Source organism: Nothobranchius furzeri, chromosome 1 (genome assembly GCF_043380555.1).
Source record: "Nothobranchius furzeri strain GRZ-AD chromosome 1, NfurGRZ-RIMD1, whole genome shotgun sequence".
NCBI lineage: Eukaryota > Metazoa > Chordata > Actinopteri > Cyprinodontiformes > Nothobranchiidae > Nothobranchius > Nothobranchius furzeri.
Genome location: NC_091741.1, coordinates 74,200,581 through 74,223,752, shown reverse-complemented (window position 1 = coordinate 74,223,752; position 23,172 = coordinate 74,200,581). Strand labels below are relative to the sequence as shown.

The window sequence follows — 23,172 nt, the reverse complement described above, 5'->3', positions numbered from 1 at the left end:
AAAAACAAAAGAAAATGTACAAGTCCACTTTCAGAGGAGGCACTTTCATGTTGTTTAGCCTGTGATAGTCACACTGTGCTCATTTTAGTATTTATTTTTCATCAATAAACAGAAAACCAGAAGGAAAAGTTGTAGATCACCATTTAAAACTAAATTTAACATTATGCATGCAAATGTTATGGTTAGCAAAAAATTATATATATAACATTTCATTTATATTTTGTTTTTGTCTGGTTGTCTCCTTATTTGAACAGCATTTTTTAGTAGTTGTTAAAAGTGCTTTATAAAACCACCTATGCATTATTATTATTATTATTATTATTATTATTATTATTATTATTATCATCATCATCATCATCATCATCATCATTATTATTATTATTATTATTTTCTGTGACATGATCATAATGTTGACCAGTGGGAGAGGATCTTAGGACCCCAGCAGCTGATAACTTCTCATGATGCTGATTAATTTTTTACTGAAAACAATTCTATTACCGGAAATAGGCACAATTTAATCAATTATAGGTACAGCTTAAATTTGTAAAGTGACTTACATATTTCTGTTATTGTATTTTAAAAATAATAGGCCAAAAATAAAGTTTTTACAATATTTTAATGTAATCTTGCCAGAATTGTTGTGTTAAAAGGATTACATTGTTTTGCTTTATTTTTTACCTTTATTTGTTGTTTTAACAAATAGATATAGTTATTTTCACATAATGGTAATGTAAATATAACATAAACATATTGTTTAATCATTTCCAAACATTTACTGTGATTACAACAGAAAATACATGTTTTCCAGTTTACATTACATTTCTGTTGTGCATTTACAAAGTTTTTATGTAAATTTCACAGTCATTTTTTACTATGAATAATTGTAGACTTTAGAAAAAAAGATGTATTTTCCAGAATCTGTTAATGGTTGGCTGCAATTGTGGTTTCTTTTGTTGAAACAGGAGCTGAACATGTTCAAGTGAAGGGTGTTGCATAATTAAATTATCTAAGGATCAATAACTTAGTTACTGCATGCGTTTTATTCACATGTAAAGGTTGCACCATGAGCATAAAGGCAGACTCGATTTTTATTTGTAGAGGCTAAAAAACTTAAAGGCCCAGTGTCAGTGGCACCCCAGAAAGGTTTCATAGGGGTTGAAATAAAATGAATGAAATAAATGCCCCTTTATTTATTTTCATTATAAGAAAGAAAGAAAGAAAGAAAGAAAGAAAGAAAGAAAGAAAGAAAATGCATCCAACACCCTTGCATCAAATTTGAGAAACAAAAAACTTTTTTTCCCCTGTGTCCTGTCTGGCTGTGAAGCAAACAGAATTGATGTCTGAATGCTGGTGACAAGCCTTACAGATTTACTCTCAGGTGGAGCATCAAAGCCTCTGCTCCAATGTCACGCCTGATACTTAAAACTTTATTGTTATGGTTTATTGAAAGCTTTTTAAATCTGACCAGACACGGAGAAAGTGGTGAAAGAGAAAGGAAGAGACAAGGGGGGGGGGGGGGGGGGGGAGAGTCCACAAAAATAAAAAATCAATGGTGAACAAGAGTCTGCTTCTAGATCTGCAAAAAGAGAAAAACAAACCAAAAAAAGAGACATACAACAATTCAACAGGAGCAAACTATCACTGTGTCAGCCTGATGAGGAAATATAAAATCAGCATTGTTTTACTGAACAATCACAGTGCATTTAGTGCCAACCACAGCCTTAAGACATGTGTTGAATGTGCCCAAGTCCATACTTATGAGAGCACCTGTGTGTGTACACGTGCTTGTTTATGTAAGTTTTCTCTATAGGAGCATCCAATACAGAGTGTGAGGGGCCACAGATCTGCCCCCCAAAGATGTTTAGGAGCTCCAAGTCCCAGAGATCCAGGAGCTGCCCCAGAGTGCAGGGACCCCAGGGAGACTGTAACCAGAAAAGCCCCTGCCCCCCTCGAGAGGCGCAGAGGATCGCCCCGGGGGGTCACAACCAGCAGCCGGCAGAGTCCTGGGATATATCAGTGGCAAGCCCACAGGCCCGCCCACAGCCTCCCACCCCCAAGCCGGCTGAGAAACACAAAACTTTTAGAAAAAAATATTTGAAACATCAAAATTATGTTAATTGTGCCACGGTTGATTAACTAGAGAAAAGGTTTCTTCTAGTAGGCAGGAATTAAAATAAATGATGCTATATTGTTATGTAAATCGTTTTCAGGATATAAAATGAGTTATATCAGGATATGAAATTTTTGCCATGTCGCCCAATGTTATGCTTAGAACGTTTGTCTTTACAGAACATGTTTACACCAAGGGGCCATTTTGGGTTATGTTTTTGAAGCCAAAAAATTAAAATTAAAATAAAAAAAGAGTGGCAAAAATTTCAGTTCCATCCTCATCCGCTAGGGGCTAGCACCAGAAGTGAGCAAATTCTCATTGACGCCTATGTTAAAAATGCCAAATTCACATCAGAAATAAACATGTTTACAGCCTGGTTCAAAAAACCATTTTAGGTTTAATAGATCTAGTTTACATTCACAACAACTCTCAGGGGCGTGATTTTTTTCTTAACCCTTCCATTTAAGTCTAAACAAATGCTTAAAATTCTGAATAATTATTGAGCATCAGATCCATCAAAGCTATGTGTGACTTCAGAGCTAGCAATGGGAGCTAGCTCCAGAGAAAGGCGGCAGCCTGGGCATCACGGTAATAGATGTTCGGCCATTTTGACTCTTTGAACTTTAGTTGTGTCCTCTGTGTTTGTGTTCTTGTTTGGATGTTAATCGTGGAATCAAGATGTGGTTACTGCACTAACAGGTCATCCAAGCAGTTTCCGAAAGTAATATTATATTTTTGTACTTCATTTTGCTGGCTGAATGGGGGAAATACTGCTTGGTCAATCATGTTAGTGGGGCAGCTGGCTGGATAAAAAACTTTGAGCGGGTGCCCGGATTCTCCTGTCTCCTGCCAAGGAACAGTTGCTAGAGCAGTTGGCTGGCTGTTCTCGTTTCCTAGGGCAAGGCTGTAGTCATGCTGGTCAGTTGTGGATCTCAGAAGACCACAGAAACACTGGTATCCAGCATGTTTTAGTTTTAAAACGTTCAACACAGCTTATTTCAATCAACAGGTGATTAACAGGCTTCTGCAGAGCTTGATGAGCTGCTGCACAGGTGATTCAACCACTGAACCACGTACGATGGAGCATAGAAACCACTAAAATGGGCTGGATACCAGCTCTCTAGGGCCAGGATTGAGAACCACAGCAGCATCTCCCTCTGATATAATGGCTTTCCTTGGGTAAATGTTGGTATTTGCAGGTAGACAGGCTGTCAGGTTGACAGCAGAGGACGAAATGTGTTCACAGCTAAAGTGACCGGATAGCACCTGAAAAAATGTGGTACTTTTTGTTTTCACCCAGAGTCTGAACAATAAAGTAATAAAAACACCCATGTTTCAGTTTTATTTCACAAAATAAAAACAAAATTTGATGTCTAGTTAGCTGGAATCCATGCTAAGTGGAGTGAATCACCCTCACTCTAACCAGTGTGCTCTCCTGTCTCTGGGTCACATTCTGTCGGGGATACTCACATTGGTACGACACCTGTTGACACAAACCTGACATATGAAATATTAAAATCAAATTAGGTGCTGCAGCTTTTATAGTACATTTCTGGTCAGAGATTAAAACAGAAAATACAAAAAAAACATGACTTTTTTAGTTTTTTTAATCCATGTATAAAGCAATTAACAAATAAATAAATAAAATCAGTTTTTCCATGTTTTATTTTGTTATTTTCAATCAATAATATAAAGAACAAATGATACACGGATTCTTCAGGCTTATCGTAGTTGTGGGCTTGACATGCAGGGGTTTATGGGGTTGGAAGAGGAAGAAGAATAAAAGGAAGTAACAGATTAACAGTGGGATCCATTTTTATTTAACATAACTACAGCAAACATGCCTTCTTGACAATTTGTGCCACTGTTTGCAGGGAAAGGTGTAAAAATAAAAGGAGGTGGACACAGAAATAGCTGAGCAAACGTGTTGGTACGCTTAAGAGTGGTTCTGGTACATTTAGGTCGCAGCACTGCTTTAATAGTTGGAAATCCTAATGAGGGAAGAGCAAAATCTCTAAAGTTTCTGATTTTCATGCAACTGCATGATTGCTGATTGGCAGCTGGTTGTGAGGTGTCGATCACTTCTTTTTACACCAGGGCTATTCAATTCCAGGCCTGGAGGGCTGGTATCCAGCACATTTTACTGTTAACTCTGCTTCAGCACACCTTATTTCAATCAGCAGATGATTAACAGGCTTCTGTAGAGCCTGATGAGCTGCTGCACAGGTGATTCAACCACTGAATATGTTGTGTTTGAGGAGAGAAACCACTAAAACATGCTGGATACCGGCCTTCCAGGACCGGAATTGAATACTCCTGCTTTACACTGTGTCAACTAAATGATGCAATATCCGATATATTTTGCTGCCCTTTGCTTCTATTATTGTCACCGTAAAAAACATTTAATTAACAAGAACATGGAGCTTTACCTTAGCCTGTCATGCTACGCATCCAAAGTTGAAAGACTCCTTAAGTAGAAGTTTGCATCGTTGTCAGCACAATCTTTGTCCAGCGAGCCATTGGACATTTGCCACTGCAACCATTCTAGAAACTCCACATCTGGGAACATCAGTCTAACCAAAATGACATGTTAATTTTCACAACTTTAGAGGAAAAAGAAATACACCACATTCACTATACACATTTACACTGTGTCTCAATTCAGGGTCTGCATCCTTCGTCGACCGGTTACGTCACAGCGTCGCGACTAGGCCTGTCACAATTCAAAGACTCCTTCAAATGCGGTCGACGAATCCGGCCTTCTTTACGCTTGTATGAAGGATGGGTCTGGTGTGTCCTTCAATGGTTTACATTTCCAGAACTGCGCTGCTCTGGGTGGCTGCATGTTGGAGTAGCTCTGTTGACTATATGTAAGTTTAGCCTTTTCTTGGGCATTTTTTCTTCTAGTTTCTCAAGAAAAACTGTATTTTTTGGACACTTTACTTTTCTGTTTCTGGTGCTGTTAAGCTTGGAGGAATTTTACTGCAATTTTTTTTAGCTTTTTTCACTTTTTGAGCATTTGTTATGATGTGTAACCATGGCAACAAGCTGGTGTACAATCGGGAGCGGCTGATTAACATTGAAAAGGCTGAAATAACACCTCAACTGAAGCCAAAAATCCCAAATGAGCTACAGTGCAAGAAGAGTGGGTGCAGAGCGGGAGCAAAACGGAGACAGAGAAAGGAAATTCAAACCATCTCTTCCATCGATCATAATGGGCAATGTGGATGGAGGAACTCCAAGCCCTTTCAAGGACTCAGCCAGAGTTTTGGCAGTTTCAGATCCGCTGGAGGAGATAATGCAAAGAAGGATTCTCCAGAGAATCAAGAAAATGATGGACAACCCTGAGCATTCTCTCCACAAGACTGTCCGACAACGGAAGAGTGTCTTCAGTCAGAGGCTTCTTCAGTTTCGCTGCAACACTGACCACTACTGGAGATCCTTCCTGCCAACAGCCATTGTAATATACAATAACTCTTTGATGACTTGATTATTAATATTATTCTGAGCTACTACAGCAATCAATTTCCCTCTGGGATTAATAAAGTATTTTTGAATTGAATTGAATTGAATTTCCCAAGATGCCTTGCGGGCCGGATGGCAGAACTTTTAAAAACAATGGCGGACAGTGAAGCGGGAGCTGTCAGAGAGGATTGCGCATATAAATGTCAGTATAAACTTGAAAACTGTTAGGTTAAGGACTTTTTGTGATACATGAAAGTTATTTTAGTTAGAAATGTTACAGTAAAAGTGCTTGTATTGCGGTCTCGGCTCGTATGTTCGGCTACTCTGTGTCGTACTTCTCCCGCTACGTTTTCCCCCTGATTTTAATAGAAGTTTGTATTTTAGGGACAAAAGAGAAAACCATGGACTTTATTAAGCTTAGGGCGGAGATGGACCACATGATTACTGGAGCAAAGTATTCGGCGGCTGTGGCATGGAGGTACAATAACATCTCATATTTTAAAAACTCGTTTGAGTTTAGTTTTTTCTGCGAAAACATGAAAGGAATACCCCATTGTCCTCTTTTCTCTATCTTTTCTCTTCCTGTTTATTTTCTTACATGTTTGTTAAGACTATTATGGAGAAAATGGGCATCCAGGGGAAGGTGACAGCGATGACCAGCTTCTGGAGCTGATCAGGGAGGACTTGAGGCTGCAGAGGGAGGCAGAGCAGCAGAGGGCACAAGAGAGAAGGGAGAATTTTGACAGGCTTGCTAGAAAAAATGGTTAAGGAAGATTAAACATGTACATAAGAAAGAAATATCTAAATAAATAAGTTCTGTATTTAACTCTTCAATTTTATTTTTGTTTACAAATGTGAATTGTTTAATATTACAGTGTATCCGCTGGGTCTTGAAAAGTCTTAAAAGGTGATAAATTGGTTTTAGTCAAATTAAGACCCTTAGAAAGTATTAAAAACTATTATCACATCTTTGCTCAGCTTGTCGAAAGTATTTTCTCTGAATTAGCTCTCCAACAGTCAAAGAAATGATTAAAAAGCTAAATAAAACTTCCAGCTCCATCGTTTAAAGTTCCTTCTCCCTTCTGCTCAGCGGTTCCACGGTTGCTAGGTGACAGAACGTTTGCCGAGGGAGTGGCGGGAATTCATGAAGGCTAGGCCTGTTCAAATTCACAGCCGTTAGCATCTGGTCTACTCGGCCGACGGAGGACCCAGCCCACGTTGGCCGAGTAGACTGGGTCGTTCGAAGGATGCAGACCCTGAATTGAGACACAGCGTTCATCCTTGTTCTATTGTTTTAACACAACTTTTACCTCATGTTTGTTGCCAACAACAGGAGATTAAGTTCAAGAAAAAATGTTTTTGTTTGAAAACTGGTTCAGTAATAACCTTGTCTTATTTAAACCTGACAGCTATTAGCACAGCTACCCAGACTTCATCGATGCTTAAGGTTGTTTATCCTTGAGAGTTCTCTGAGTTATAATTTAAAAAAAGACTTAAAGACCTTGAAATTATTTGAAAAAATTGCAATGTAATTCATTAGTAAAGTTTTAGTTTATTAAAATGTATTTGTCAATGTACATTTATCATTACTTTATAGTATTATTTTATTTAAGTACCCCCATGTCCATTTTCTGGGACCAGTAATTTACCTATATGAAGAGAAAAACAAAAGGAAAATCACCCCTGTTGAGTTTCTGTTGAGGATAGCTTCGTAAGCTAACATTAGCTTAGCAGCTAAGGCAATGTTAGCCCGGACTTTGTAAAACATTCAGAGAGAAAAACTGAGTGAAGAAACAGAAACTCATTTCACCTCTTAGATATGCTACAATTATATAATGCCTCTTTGAACACCATGCATGTAATGTTGGGTCATGTGACTTTTGGCATTAAACAATCACTTTTGATAAGGCAATGGCAAATGGGGGTGGAGCTCCAGTCACCATTTTGCTGCAGCGTATTGAATAGTTGGTGAAGTTAAATTAGAAATAGGAACTGAGGCCTTTATTTAGGTTGATATTTTGAGGGGAGACATGTTTCTAGTTTGTGAGTTATTTGTGGCTTTTATTGACTTTATTTATTTATTTATTTATTTATTTGTGGGCATTACAAAATAACACATACTTTATCATGGTGTTGTCTGACATTGAGCCCAAACAGGAGCCTCGTTAAAAACAAATGAAACTCTTATAAATCAGAGTGTGTTGTTGTTTACCATCTACATGTATTGATTTTAGCCAGAACACTGAATCTTTCTCTTCCTGCTCAGTGGTGGTGCTGCATCATCCTTCAGCGTTCAGACAGCAGCCTTCTGGGAACAGGAAGTGAATCAGAGTCTGAAGTGGACACAAGACTCTGATAGCTCCCATCTGGCTCTTCTTTAAGGCTTCCATCCAATCAAATTAGTTTTGATTGATCAACAAGCTCTGCCATTGGATGGTTGTCATGGCAATATAAATCAAATTTCTGCTGCTAGTGTGGATGCCTGGTCTGCGAAAGACCAACGAAACATGGTGAGCATGAAACTAAAAGGAGTTTATTCCATCTCTAATGTTTAGTAATTTAAAGTTTTGGATTTCAGGAGGCGTCCTCTAAAAAATTATGAGAATGATTTTCTGGTATAAAACACTGATGGAATTGATACAAAATAAAACATAAAAAAGAAAGGGTGACTTGTTCTAACATCTCACAGTGATAAACCAAATAATCTCAACCAAAACTAGCTACTAAATTTGGTACACAATAGATTTATGTAAAAGCAGTTTTTAATAAAAGGGTCTTTAGCTGTTTTTAAAAGAAGAATCTGACATGATTTGCTTTATACAGACACTGAAACTTTTGTTAGAAAGGTAGATCTGAACCAGACAAGAACAGTTTCAGAGATCCCCACAGAACGTTTTTCACTCATGAAGTCGTAGCATCATATTCTGTTCAGTTAAAGGGAGTTAACCATTGATATGGAACAATTCATTCAAAGCAAACCACCTTCTTTCAACGATGATATAAATGTTAGGGACCATCTTGTTTTTTTCCTCGTGACAATCCCATGTATATACAGTATATGGTGAGAATCCCCAGAGAATCCTCTGAGGTCAGAGTCCAGCTGTTAAAGTGATCCATTTGAGGTTGGCGTCTGTCATCAACTAACAACATTTTGAATGGGACAAAAAGTTTCAGTTATTTACTGAACAAGAAAACAACAGCTATGGACTCCAGCAGCAGGAGACCACACCAGGTGTCTCTCCTGTAACTTAAGAAAAGGAACTCGGATAATCTAATGTGGTTTCTTGAAAATGACAAGTTCTTTGGACTTAAACGGCTGCACCAGTCACCATATGTTAACCCAGAATCTTCAGGATGTGGTGGAACAGGAGACTCGCCTCGTAGATGCAAATGAGTGAAGTCTCCATGTCAATATAGAGCAAAACCTCAAAGAAATCAATCTAGCACATTAAAGAACCTATACCAATGAGAATTACTGTTCTGAAGGCAAACACGGGTCCAACCTGGTGCTATAGGCGATGGGACTGTGTCACACTTTAAGTTAGGGCTGTGTCACAATAACTCAAGAAAGCTCAAGGAAATTTTGAATTCAAAAGTGCATTTTATGATTGATAAAAATGATTTAAACAGAAAGGTAACTGGTCTAATATCCTTCAAATGTTGTGGGTTTTGGACACAAAGCACCCGTTTACTCTCATTTGATGCCGAGGTCAGCCCTTGTTCTATGGATTTCCCTCTTAACAAAGCCTAAAGTTGTCTTTCAGACATTATGGGATCACAACTCAATCAGTTACATTTGTTGATAATTTCAGTGGCACTGACATCTCAAAAAGGAGACGATAAATAGTGTGCCCATTACCAGGGTTTATAGGGGAGTTTGTTGTGTCTCTTTTGACAATATGAAAATCATAATTCATATGAGCTGCCTGCTGCTTTATGCAGTTGGAGTCTGGAGGCTAAACTTGAGTAATGCCAGGCCACGTGTTCACTCATAATACATCAAAGGAATATGAAACTGAGAAAAAGGAGGAGGGGCAGCAAATTAGCAGCTTTAGAAATTGATAGCAGGTGTTTACATGTGGCATTTTTTGCATATTATAATGTGGAAGCGGGGGGGTGTGTAATAAGCATCACAAAGCGTTGCATCACAATCAGTGTAATCCACAATGACCTTGACGTTTTATGATGGATTGGAGGAGAAGGATTACTGTAATTGCTCCCTCCTTAGTTCCCCTCACGGCTTCCATCCTTGTTTCCCTTCCTTTCCTTTCACCCCTCCGCTGCGTGTTTTTGACATTAAAAAGTGCTCCATCATCCTCGATGCGCCGCCTTGTCGCCTGCCGCTCGGATGACCATTAATCGCTTAATTCCAGTAAACCTACGTGCTCACAAAAGGCCGCTGTCTGCCGCTTAATGCATGTGTGATTAAGCTTCTGGGCCAACCACACGGCATTATTAGCCAGCAGGTCCTTGTATAGAGGGGCCAAATGCCTTCAGGGGGCCCGCGGGTGGTGTGTGGAGGAAGAGGAGGAGGCGGCAAGTTAATGACACTGACCCTCACTTCCCCAACAGCTATTCAATTCAACAATAATAACGGGTCATGCAGCTGATTTATGAGGCTGAAGCTAATAATTGTCTATTGCTAATTCCTATGTGGACTATGTGAAATAAAATATGCCCTGACCCTATCAGGGGCAAGAAGCAGGAGGCAAAAAAGACACACACACACACACACACACACACACACACACACACACACACACACACACACACACACACACACACACACACACACACACACACACACACACACACACACACACACACACACACACACACACACACACACACACACACTATGTTCAAGAGTCGCAGCTTGTTGCAGCTTAAAACCCAACAAATAAAAGAAAATATATCTTTTACTCTGTGATTAGAGAGAGGAGCTCTGAGCCAGGCAGCAGACTGTCTGGCTCACATGCGCCCATCCCGCTCGCCTGCACCGCTGCAATAAATGAATAACAACCGAACAATGTGTCGTGGAGAGGCGGATTCGATTACTAAGTTTATTTACAGGGAAAATCTCATGAAGGCCATTGACCACCGTTAAACAGCGCGGGATGAAACGATGACAAGAGCCCCGATAAGAATTTAATTCCATCTCATTTCAGACGATTTTATGAATCAAATTCTTGAACACTGGCAAGAGATTTAATGATCACATCTTAGCGAAATCTTATTTCAGAAGCGGTCGATGGCATTTCTCTGCGTTAATGTCGACTTAGAGGTTGGAGTAATTTAGTAATTGATTCCTTGCCTGGCTCTCGCTCGTGCCAAGGCCGCGTTTGAGGGTAATATGTTTCCTAATCTTATCCTCCGGAATAAGATTTTTATGTTAATCCACTGGCTGGTCTCGTGGTCACTTGGGGAGCACAGATAAAGCTCAGAGGGCTCAATGAGGGGCATGATCGACAAGCAGAGCTCTCCAGGAGATGCTTTTGGGTTCGGGAACGCAATGGCAAGATGACATGTGCAGAAATATTACATAAAATTGAGGGTCAGAGCATGAAAATATAAAAGTCAATTATCATTTTACTAATATTTAGGTGATGCAATAATAAAAAACTGATGGTTTCATCCTCTTCTTTAACACACAACCCTTAGAGCGCGGGGGGCAGAGTAAAGGTGCAGCATTTAAAACCACAACATGACTGAACTTGCGCGCGCCAGGCTGAAAACCCCGACGTGCCTTTGTGATGTGTTTTCCTTCCTTACTCTGCAGACACCGAGAGGAGAAACCAGCTTCTAATTTAATTTAGTCTCTTCTCCAGATGTCACTTTCCATCTGCGCGCTTGGAAACGTGATGCGCTTTTTACGCACCCGTCTGGAACACCTCAAACGTGCCCCTCATGCTCTACATCACGGGCTTAACTTTTAGATTTAAACTCTGAAAATGCAGAAGTTCTGTAAACGGACAGCATTCATATCTCATTCGGTTTCTTGTCAAATTGGAAACTGTGACAAAAATAAATAAAAATACAACAATCCACCATGTTTTTTTTCATTCAGCGCACCCGTCGCCTTCATCCATCCTGTTAAATTGAGACATCAGACTAAATCGCCAAGAGAGTGTCTCTAAAATGAATGTTTGATCTGCTCCGCAGCCCCTCCCTTGCAACAAGCGGCCTTATTAATAACCGTTTTGATAAGCGCAAGATTTCCTCGGGCGGAGGAGTGAGACGTCGAAGGTGAAATGTGACAGCGGCCCCTCCCATCGCTCTCCCTCTTTTTAGCCTCCTCTGTTTCTTTGCCTTTTCGGGGGAGTGGATCCATCCAATCCATCCAGAGACAATGGCATTTTGTTTCTCTTTTTTGTCCCTCCTGTCGACCCGCATTCCTATATTGCTGAGCAACGATAGTGCGCACTAAATGGAGAGGAGTTCCTCCTTTACCTCAACTATTGTTCGGCACTTGCAGGGATAGCTCGGGGTCTTGCACACATCGCATTTTCCTGATTTATTTAAGTAATGCTAAACAGTCAAAGCCATTTATTTGCCATATAATTACAATTTAACAGCTGCTTTATTTGCATTAAAGCACCATTATGCTACTGTAAATCACCACATGGGATTCAACCACAGCGTTCCCTGTGCGTCTTTTGCCCCCTTGGCTTAAAACAAGCAGCTCAGACTGCTCTGCAATGGTTTGAATTGAATATTCGCACATCAAAAAGTAAACAGTGGCCTTTCGTCTCGCCCGACTCAGCTGAAAGAATTAAAAGATGTTGAAACTATCAAAGAGGAGGCGTTTGAATGGCTGGTGGACTCTGGCGGAGGAGACCGAGGCCACGGAGCGCACAAATAAAAAGCGGCTTCAGTGAAAGAACCCGATGGCTAAAAGCTCTAATTGTATTTGCCTCGGCGAAATATCAGAAAAGACTTCTCGTTTCTTTGAGCGTTATTAGATTAATTCTCAGAGATGGCTTCTTTTCTCGCTGCCAGACGCGTGGAGGGAGGACGGTGAACCATTTGGCTCTTTGGTTTCAATAATCAAATTAACCATTTGGTACAACTTTAGGGTCTCATGCTCGTGTGTAGAAAGGAGATAAAAAAGAAAGCATTTACATAATAGGAAGCGGGTTGTGTCAGTAAAGAATTGACGTTTTCTGTTCATCTCTGAGGAGACAATGAGGAAAAGAGAGAAAAAGGAAGAAAGAGAACTACGCTGCAGCGCGTCGACAGCTGTGGAGAGAAGTCTAAATTGTTTTTGCAAATATTTTTGGAGCTGCAATGTGCAACGATGACAAGAAACGATCATATAATTTAACTTATTTTAAAACAACTGAATAAAAAAAGTTTCACTGGAATGTTGCGTTTTATCAATATTTGAATCAGATTTTTATTTATTACAAAAGTGCTAAAGCGAGACGCTGTTCTTTTTGGTTTCAGAAAGTATTTGAAGTTTTTTAATCAGCATTTTCCCAGGTGTCTTTAAGGCTGAAGGAAAAACATCAATATGACGATAAAATCATATATATATATATATATATATATATATATATATATATATATATATATATATATATATATATATATATATATATAGAGAGAGAGAGAGAGAGAGAGAGAGAGAGAGAGAGAGAGATAACATTCCTGTAAGACTGAACAGGTTGGACAGGTGGACAACAAAACAGTTCAAACAAACTCAGATGTTTAATCCAGTCACGAAGCATCAAACTCACAGTCCCTGTATGATTATTTTAAAGTATTATTGTAGTATTTAAATCATCTAACGGACCAGATGAGCGCGTTGTTGGTGCGCCATTGTTTCATCTTTTAAGGAGAAAATACAACTGAGAGCTCCACCGAGAAGACTCAATTCAATGAAAGAAGAGAAAGAAAACACACCGAGTGTGTGAGCGCTCACCTTATTACACAAACCGAATTAACCACTCAGCCAATATTGGGAAGCCTAAGAGGTCCGATGACTGCCTCGCCAGTTCGTTACTTTCATTAGAAAGATGTTATTTGCCAAATAAACGGAATAATGAAAGTAATAAAGACAATTATAAAGTCATTTGAATCATAAAACAACACACCCGGAAGTTTAGTAGAGATCGCAGCCCCCAGTGGAGGCGAAGAAAAAAACAAAGGTGTGTTAGTTTGGTCAAAAAGACAGACTGGAAACCAGACTCGTGTAAAATATGTGGAGTTTTGATTGAGAATGTTCTACTTCTGCGCATTTAAATCAGTTTTGTGTAATTTCTTGCAAATGCAGCCTAATTCAGTCATTTATGAATCAAAAAAACACACAGAATCTAATGTGCGCCTCTCCTCTTTGTGCTTTATGTATTTTGCATACATTTCATAAAGGAAGTTACACCCGAATGAAAATTTTTGCACATTTAATTGTAATATTTTTTCCAAAGAAAACAAGAAAATAAATCACCGAACACACATTTGGTTTTATTTTTTTGGAAAAAATTAGCAAAGCTGGTATAAAACCCTCTGATCTCTGTGCGTAAAAATGACGGTTTTAAATGGACAGGTTTTACGGCTCCGGAGCAGAAAATCAGAGTCTAAAACAGCAGGAAGAAAAAAATGTTGAGCGCACGGACAGAAAGAAGAGGCAGAGTGGGAATACTCTGTGAAATCCTGCCCAAGGTATACGGTCGCTTAAAAGGCTTAAAAGCTTGGAGAAAATTGGATCAGGGAGAATCGTCACCCAACTTTCATTATTTCCAAGTGGTGTGATTGAATTAAAGGGCAAGATGTTGGTTGGAGAGGAGTGGGGTGGATGGGTAGAGAGGGGGTGGGCGGCGGTGGTGGAGGGCTGCGTAATGGCGTGGTATTAAATTCTAATTAGAGATGCAGGGGATCAATGATAGGGAGGTTGGACAGCCCGGGCCCCCAGTGCCAGCCCAATAGACTGATGAGTTATTGTCATGTAAAAAAGCGCTAGCAATAAGACCAAACGCTTTGCTATTGTCCAAGCGGAAAGAGCCAAGTTTATTATGAGGACTATATGCTCTAGAGACCTCAGGCTAGGCGGCTCTTAGGGGGCTTTTCATAAAACAGGGCTAGGTTCCTATAAAGGAGGCCAGTTTTGGAGCAGGCGCGGAGCAGTGCACATCTACTCACCGTCCAGCCTTTTTTTTTCTCCAACCAGTTCAAACTAAACAAGTCATCCTTCCCACAAAATCATCGTTCGTTTTCCTCACTGTTATTTTTTCCCCTTCAAACCCAAATTTTTGGGTGCTTTTGTTTGACATTTTTGCAGGGAAGTGCAGCTTTCAACCTCTACCGAGCCTTCTCAAATGTATAAAATGGAGTATTCTTACCTAAATTCCTCTGCCTACGAATCATGTATGGCCGGGATGGACACGTCGAGCTTGGCATCGGCCTATGCGGACTTCAGCTCGTGCAGTCAAACCAGCGGCTTTCAGTACAATCCCATCAGGACCACTTTCGGGGCCACCTCCGGCTGTCCGTCCCTCACGCCGGGGTCCTGCAGTCTTGGGACCCTGCGGGACCACCAGAGCAGCCCGTACGCCGCAGGTAAGCAGCGGCTCCGGAGCCTCAACCCGGTGCATTATAAGGACGGCTTGATTGCATTTGAAAATGGAAATGTGTTTAGTATTTACCAAACGAAATTTGCTTACACAAATGAAAGAATTTATCACGTTAGAAGCGATTGCAGGCAAGAGGTAATTCGGTTATGGGGTTATACTATCCCAGTCACACCCAAAACCGCCAACAGAATTATCTTAAGCTGCCAAAATGATAGGCATAATTTATTTACTTTGCGATGACACATAAAGCTTCGAAAATAATTAGATAACCAAAGACTAAAGCTCATTATTGACACCAAATTGGAGTTACAGTAGCAACAAGCGGGGAGGATGGCAACCGTATGACACGATTTTAAACTTGAACCTCAATCTAAGGAGCAACAATTCATTTAACATCACAATTAACCGCTTCACAGGTCAGCGGTGTTATCAGTTCTGATCTAATCCAAACGCAATCAAATGCGTAACCGGATTTTACACAAAATAACCTATTTGAATTTCATTTGACAACATCCGACTCACACAATCACATTCCCCCCTATTACTGCCTGGAAAACACACATAACCGTGACATTTCACCTGGTTTTCAGTTCCCTACAAACTCTTCACGGATCACGGAGGACTGAACGAGAAGAGGAAACAGAGGCGCATCCGGACCACCTTCACCAGCGCCCAGCTGAAGGAGCTGGAGCGGGTTTTCGCTGAGACACACTACCCAGACATCTACACCAGAGAGGAGCTGGCGCTCAAAATCGATCTGACTGAAGCCAGAGTGCAGGTACTACGGGCCACCCAATCGCGTCTCCATTACGCACAACTAAGCATGGAGATTTTACTTTTTAACTACAATGTCATTGCGTCTAATTAAGGATTCAATTTTTGTGAATTTTACTACATCAACCATTTTTTAATTAGGATAATTAACTTTAACAACTAGTTATCTAATAATGCTAAAGCAGATGTTTCTTTTATCTAAATGTTCTGGATTTTTTTCACAGAATTAAGCTCCAAGTTTACACATATATCTACGTTTTACCTGCCGAAATATAAACGTTCAGCCATATGATCATATAAAATCTTAAATTTGTTTTGAATGATTGCAGGTGTGGTTCCAAAACCGGCGCGCCAAGTTCCGCAAGCAGGAGCGCGCAGCTGCAGCAGCCGCAGCGGCGGCCAAGTCCAGCTCCGGAAAGAAGTCCGACTCCAGAGACGAAGACAGCAAAGACACCAAAACTACCGACCCTGACAGCACAGGGGGACCAGGACCAAACCCGGTTCCGACCTCCAACTGTGGCGGACCGAGTCCCACCGCAGGCCAAGTCAACACGAACGGGAACGGACAGGTGGACCAGGTGAAGACCTCCGTGTCCTCAGGCATGGGAGTGACAGCACCCAGCCAAGGCTGGGCCACCGCACCCGGGACCATCACGTCTATCCCGGACTCTTTGGGCGGGCCATTCGCTAGCGTGCTGTCGTCTTTGCAGAGACAGAACGGAGCTAAAGCCACGTTAGTAAAAACCAGCATGTTCTAATGAAGCCTCTGAGATGAAGAACCAGAGAGCAGGAGGGAAGAGACGCGTTTCCTACTCCGGAGACTGAAAAGCAATCGCTTCAAGACACACCTGAGGACAATAAACAGTAGTTCAAAAGGGACGAACGCGATCTTTTTATTTTTACGCACTGCGCCATTTCTTTAGCCCGACACATTTCCTTTAAAGTATTCACCTAAACAAGTCACGTTGTGATTATTCTGCAAACGAATCCGATTCCCTTCATCTCTCGAGCATCAGAACTACTAAAGCAGTGAGACGGGATGTGTCATGTATCCCTCGTTTGTAGACAAAACTGTTAAAAACAGGCATCAGTTTAAAAACACAAACAGCATTCCTTAAGTCAGGTTCATGGGGGACAATATGCTCGTTTAGATGTTTATTTTCAGTCCAAATGTTGAGGAAGTATAAATGGGAAATGCGCAGTGTGAATCAAGGAGCCTCATTACGCAGGCGCTGTGTTCGGATCGGAGACGTTAAATCCACCTGGCTGGAGAAAAACTTAACTCGCTGACTCATAAAGCTTTCTGTTCTCTACAAACGCCCCGCTGTGTGGACGTGCGCGCTTCCAGAGATGTTTGCGTTTCTAGGGCTGCTGACAGTTTAGTTTCTTTAAATTGTCGATATAAACACACTTATTTCCTCGAGATTCTAAAAAAGGCACAAACTACTGCAATGTTCACCCCCGACAGGAAATCTGTATGTTCTGTGTGTCTTTCTACGGCAGTGTTTTGTGGCTCAGACTGTATAGTGTTAATACGTATTCTTGTCTCTAGTTGAACCATAGACCATACTCCCTCGTAGATCCACCATGCAAGTCTTTTTTTGGTGTTTTACTAAATTCCCTCTGAAGAATTTATTTTGGGTAAAAGATGAAAAAAGAAAAAATGAAAGAAAAAAAAACAGGGAATGGATGCAAACGTTGTATTTATTTCTATATAATTTGCATGTTGTCTCTAATTTTACACTGATTTGTCTCCCATTTTGTGAGCATTATGTAACACGTTTTTGTCCAGGATCCGAAAGTTATTTATATGTAGGTAATGAATGCTTATATTTAAGAAGGAAATATTTCTACATGTGCACATAGTTTTCCAGGTGTACCATTGAAATGATTGTTGATGATAAAAAAATATTGGTTCACTTTGTTTTTGTCTGGTTTTCTTTTGTGGGCAAAATTGGACTTACCTTTTTTAAATACTGTTTTTGAGATATTCTTGAAACAGTTTCACTTTAATATTCCTGATTTTAAAAGAGCAGCGCTTTCAGCACCAAGGACAGCTCCTAAAATTAACCCGGCTCACACAAAATGGGATTTTTTTTATGAGGAAATAAAGACACCTTAGAATGATTGGTTTTGAATAAATTCTTACATATTCAACGTTTTTTTTGTCTAAGTGAAAAGGTACCTTAAACTTTAGACATGTTAGAAAACAAAAACTGAGAACTCCTTTATAAAGAAAACGTTGAGGCCCGAGTTTGTGACATCACATTGGAAAACTCTCCAATAAATGTAAATAAAGCCCCTCTTTGGGACTTGATCCAACGGAGAAAAACAAAACTAACATATAACAGCCAATCTGTGAATATATCAAGTCATAAAAAAATACCAGCTATTTAAAACGTAACCACTCTTTTTAAGTCAATCAGAATTCAGTCCAACTTCACAAACATTTCAAATGTTTAAACATTTATTCTCTTTGAATATTCCATGTCAAAATCATAAAATATTTCTAAAGAATCCTTCAGATGTGTTGTGCATCACTAACCAATCCTAAAATGGAAACATTGATTTATTAAAGCAAATAAAATTTGCTTTTATTTTAAATCAAGATGTTTTAAGTTCAAGTTATTTTTGTTGCAAAAATAAGACAGAACAGAGAAAGCCCTGCTTGCATTTACAATATTTTATTTATAAACATACAGTATGCAATAATAAATGTAGTTGCATTTAAACACCAAATGAAACTTTATTCCAGATAGTCTTCAGGTGAATATTACAATACAGTACAGATGCAAAAAAGCTTCATTCCCCCGCTATCCTGTTAAAACTGTCTGATTCTCAGTCTCAAAGATCTGGCTAGAAGAGACTCATCCTAAATGTAACTAAAGATAAAAATAAAACACACAGTCAGAGAATAGGCTTAAAATACTGCAGGTCAGAGAGTTATGACACCAGAGAAGCACGGATGAGAAAGAGGAGGCTGCTAGTTTACTTTCATACAGCAAATCATTTGGTTTCTTGCATATACGTGCAATTTTTTACATCCAAAATATATGGATCTCTTCTTATACTGAATAAAATGTAAGCTAGTGATTAAAAATGTGCAGTTGGCAGGACAGATCTTCCGTTTTCATCCAACCAAAAAGCTGCTGGTTTGTGTTCATGTTACCCTTGCTTCTGATTCTGTTTGATGTATGAATGAATTCTACAGCTGATAAAGGATCAGGATGACCTCCGTCATGTGCATTAAAACAGAACCACCCACAGAATGACACCATCATCGTCAGCACTGTTGCCCCTGCAGTATGGCAAGATTCCACCCAAACACATTTATATCTATTAATTCTTCACAAGTTCAATGCGAGTGCTTAAAGGGAGATAATCCATTTAAAATTAAACAGTACTTAAATGTTGCATGATAAAACTCTGCAGCTTGTCTGCAGTTTAAGAGTTTAAATTTGGCCAAATCCCTAAAAAACACCTCGGACGAGGATGTTTTCCAGCTCTGCTAAGGCACATTAAAGTCTTCAATTCCCAAGCAGACATATTGGATAAGGAGCAACCTGCTGCGACCCAGGAGGACACAAACAGCTCACGTGTTATTGCCGGTTCATAAACCTACATTCGTTCCTGTGTCTTTGTATTTGGAGCTCATCTCATCCTGTACACAGAACAGGAACCATGCTAGAACCCGGAGAGGGACAAGTGTTAAGAAAATAAACCTTTACTGGATATTTTGTTACTTTAATGATCTCACTAAACCCATGTGTGTGAGTGAATGGGGTAGCAGGAATGATCATTTCAGATCCCATCATGTTTATAAAATCCTCATCACATTATTGCCTCTGTTTTTGGAGTCTTATTATCTCGTTTCTTAAATAGGTTTTCATTTTACATGGACTAAAAGGTACATTTTACGTAAAACGCCCACTGGGTCTACGTTTCTTTGTGTTTTTGTGTTCACTCTCACTGGAGTTAATCACCGTTATTGTGATTTCTTGTCAACATGGCCGTTGGGATGAAACAGCTTGTGGATGCACACGGACCAATCCCATTCAGATCTCAGAGTATCAGATTACATAAGAAGAACATATTTTGTTTTTTTACAGCAGTCCACAGGTTTACATTTGTCCCATGTGAAGAATCTTCAGCGGTTGGTGAGCTGCAGAGGAAGCAAGGATCCCGCCACACTGCGGAGGATGTGATTTAAAGATAATCAGGTTCAAACAGGGACAGGGCTTCCTCCATGAACCTTGTGCTTGTCACAACATGGTTGGCTGGCCGGCCGCTTGACGGAAAAGACAGGAAACAAAAACAAGATCAAACATTTTAATCAGATTAAAGAAAGCATAAATAAAATAAAACCCCAGGTGGCTTTTGATTCCGATTTTAATTTTATGGCTTGTGAGAAGTATTGTGGTGAAATAAGGCGACTAAAAGGTCCAGTCCTTTCTGCTCGAAAGCTGCCTCGGCGGTTCCTCCTGATGAGTCTGAAATATCTTCATAATAGAAAATACTGACTCAAAAATAAATAGTTACCATGATAATGCTTTTAAAATGATATCATAAAATCAAAGATTTGGATTAAAAGTTTCTCAAGATTTAATTTTCAAAATAAAAACTACAATAAAATAAAACAACCGCCACTCATTCATAGTTCAGAAATGGGAGCATTAGAACATAAAGTCAAGACATGTGGGGGGGTCAGTAAGTTACTTACAGCGAGAGCGGATGTAGCACTGGTTACAGTTGAGGAGGCCGTTTCTAATTCGGACGTCTGTCCCCGTGGTCGTGTCTCCTAACTGTCCCTTACACACCCCACACTGAGAAAGCATCAGACACGGAGAAGGAAAAGATACTTATTCACTAATTACAAGGACTTCTGGCCTTCCTGAATTATGTCCAGTGAGCAAAACGCTTATCCAAGGTCAATGCTAATGCTACTACACAACCAAGGTCAAAGGGCAGTGCTGCCGCCTTAAAAGGACTCCAGTCTTAAAGATTTCACATGAAGTCAAACAAGATTTATTTTATAAATCTTTACACACTTCATTTAGTAAATGGCAGCGATCTGCAGCATGTTCAGAGCATCCAGGGGTCAAGTCCAGCAGACTGTTTCTGCTGAAACAACCATGTCATGCAGAAGTTATGGGGGGTAATGGTTTACAAATGAACAGCACAACAACAGCTGTGGGACTTGGTAGACTGAGGATGACAGAGATGCACTTTGGTTTTGGCAGAGCCGTTAGCTTATTGGTTCTGTAGGGCATAAACGCTGTTTCTCTAATCTGAGACCTTCCAGGAAGCTTTGAACAGCAGCCATTTTAAAAACATCACACACATCACACACATCAGTGTGTACAGACCTAAAACAGAAAATACCTTCCTGTCTTTAAACATCACATCTAGATGACTGGTCTGTTGAGCACCAACCTTAAAGCAGTGGATGTGGAAGTACAGACTGAGGGTCTCAATGATCATGGCTGCCCCCTTCCCTAAAGGCTGACCACAGCTGGAACACAGCTTCTTCCCACTGACAGACCTGCAGGACGGGTGGGGGTGGACACACACACACACACACACACACACACACACACACACACACACACACACACACACACACACACACACACACACACACACACACACACACACACACACACACACACACACACACACACACACACACACAGATTTTTGCACATTTGTTTTCTGCATTGATGCGCAGTTATTCCACCACTGTTCTTTAATCATTTCTGCTTTTTAATACCACATCAAAGCAAATACAATAAAAACTTCTTCCTCCTACATAATCAACATTTGTAGTCATGTTTGTGTGTTTGATTCTTGTAAATTGAGAAAACTATCAGATAACTTGAAGCATCAAATGAACAAATAAACTCGTGCTTCTCCTCGACTCCACCTGCCTTCTGTTCTATTGAAATTCCAGACAGGTTGGAGCGTCGCTGCTGCAGTGGCGCATGTTATGAGATGGGTGGAAAATAAAAAATAAACGTGGACAGTGAAGCAGAAAATGACAATGCAGAAGTGATCTGCCGCCCCTCGCTGTGGGGATCGTTGTGCTGCAGTACCTGTTGGGAGGTGGGGGCAGCATGTCTGGTGCTGATGGACATGCTGCGGCAGGCTTTGATGAGCTGCTTCTTATGTTATTATTTATGGAGCCACTCCTGCAAACGGACAGCAACATGCAATACAATGATGGCTCACAGATACAGAGGTGTGATTGGCTGCCAGAGTCAGAAGAGGACCAATCCAAACCAGAGCACAGCAAATCTATATCAGCTGATCTGGTCTTACTTTGTTCCTTAGAAATATTGTTTTATATGTTTCTACTTATAAAAGCACAAATTAAAATGTTGAAAAAATCTCTTAACCTACAGTATTTAACCTCAAATAAAGGAGAACTATGCAGGGAAATTCGGGTCAAAGACGCCACCTGCTGGTCACCCTTGGAATAAAATCTCAAATAAAATCTCAATTTTACATCATGGAATTTTTTTTAAACAAAGTAGAACAGCATTTATTTATTTAGTGATACGTGACAATAAAGCAATGTCCAAAGGTCAAATGAATCATTGTGAAACAACATCTTTCAGACAAAGCATGGCTGAAGTTCTTTTTATTTACAGTTGCATTTACACACCTTCTCTCTCCAGCAGGCCGACTTGGCCCGTCGCTCTCAGCTGGGGGTTCTTGTGGTTTCCTGACCGGTGTAGAAGGTTTGGCTGGAGGTGGAGGAAACTTCTGTCCATTGTGAACGCCGTGACCGAGTCTTTCTGCCTGGCTGCTGTTCTGACTCACCAGGCTGACCGTCCGAAACAGAAACAAAGGTGACACATTAAATAAAATGTGTTCACAATTTTGTTGAGTTTAATGGATATTTTAAAAACAGCGCCTGATCAAAAAGGGTTCCCACATGCATTCAAAAAATAAATAAATAATAAAAAAAAACTGCCTCACACTGGACAAAATAAGTGATTAAAATATTTCAACTGTAGGAAAAAGAAAGAAAACACAACTGATGCATAACAAACAAATCTGTCATTTACTCGTGGGTGAAAACTTGTTATTTCAAGTCATCGTCAGCGGTCTCCAGTGCTTTAAACTACAACGTCTGAAGGCACCGTCAGATCTGGAGTTAACCTTAAACGAACATGCAGAGATCATAAAGATCCGAGTCAACAAAGGTTGACAACTCGAAAGGCGTTCTTACCCCAGCATAACACCAAAGTT

General features: G+C 40.1%; 2 protein-coding genes across 19 annotated transcripts in view; one reads left to right on the top strand and one right to left on the bottom strand.

Annotated features, from left to right (window-relative positions):
* Positions 1-14,464: 14,464 nt before the first annotated feature.
* Positions 14,465-17,842, top strand: phox2bb (paired like homeobox 2Bb). Its single transcript, XM_015951326.3, has 3 exons — positions 14,465-15,130; positions 15,735-15,922; positions 16,248-17,842. The coding sequence occupies exons 1-3, from the start codon at positions 14,890-14,892 to the stop codon at positions 16,674-16,676; spliced, it is 858 nt and encodes a 285-aa protein (XP_015806812.1). The 5' UTR covers positions 14,465-14,889; the 3' UTR covers positions 16,677-17,842.
* Positions 17,843-18,586: 744 nt separating this feature from the next.
* Positions 18,587-23,172, bottom strand: part of LOC107380209 (LIM and calponin homology domains-containing protein 1) — a 112,439-nt gene continuing 107,853 nt past the window's right edge. For 16 of the 18 annotated variants that reach the window (XM_054739349.2, XM_070550137.1, XM_070550145.1 and 13 more), the window contains 5 exons: positions 22,583-22,744; positions 22,011-22,106; positions 21,352-21,460; positions 20,639-20,741; positions 18,587-20,206 (listed from right to left, as the gene is read on the bottom strand). In XM_054739349.2, the coding sequence (XP_054595324.1) occupies positions 20,181-20,206; positions 20,639-20,741; positions 21,352-21,460; positions 22,011-22,106; positions 22,583-22,744 (496 nt within the window). In that variant the 3' untranslated portion in view covers positions 18,587-20,180. Of the gene's footprint in view, positions 20,207-20,638; positions 20,742-21,351; positions 21,461-22,010; positions 22,107-22,582; positions 22,745-23,172 lie in introns of those variants that run through there. The other 2 variants (XM_070550128.1, XM_070550175.1) reach the window with 2 other exon arrangements.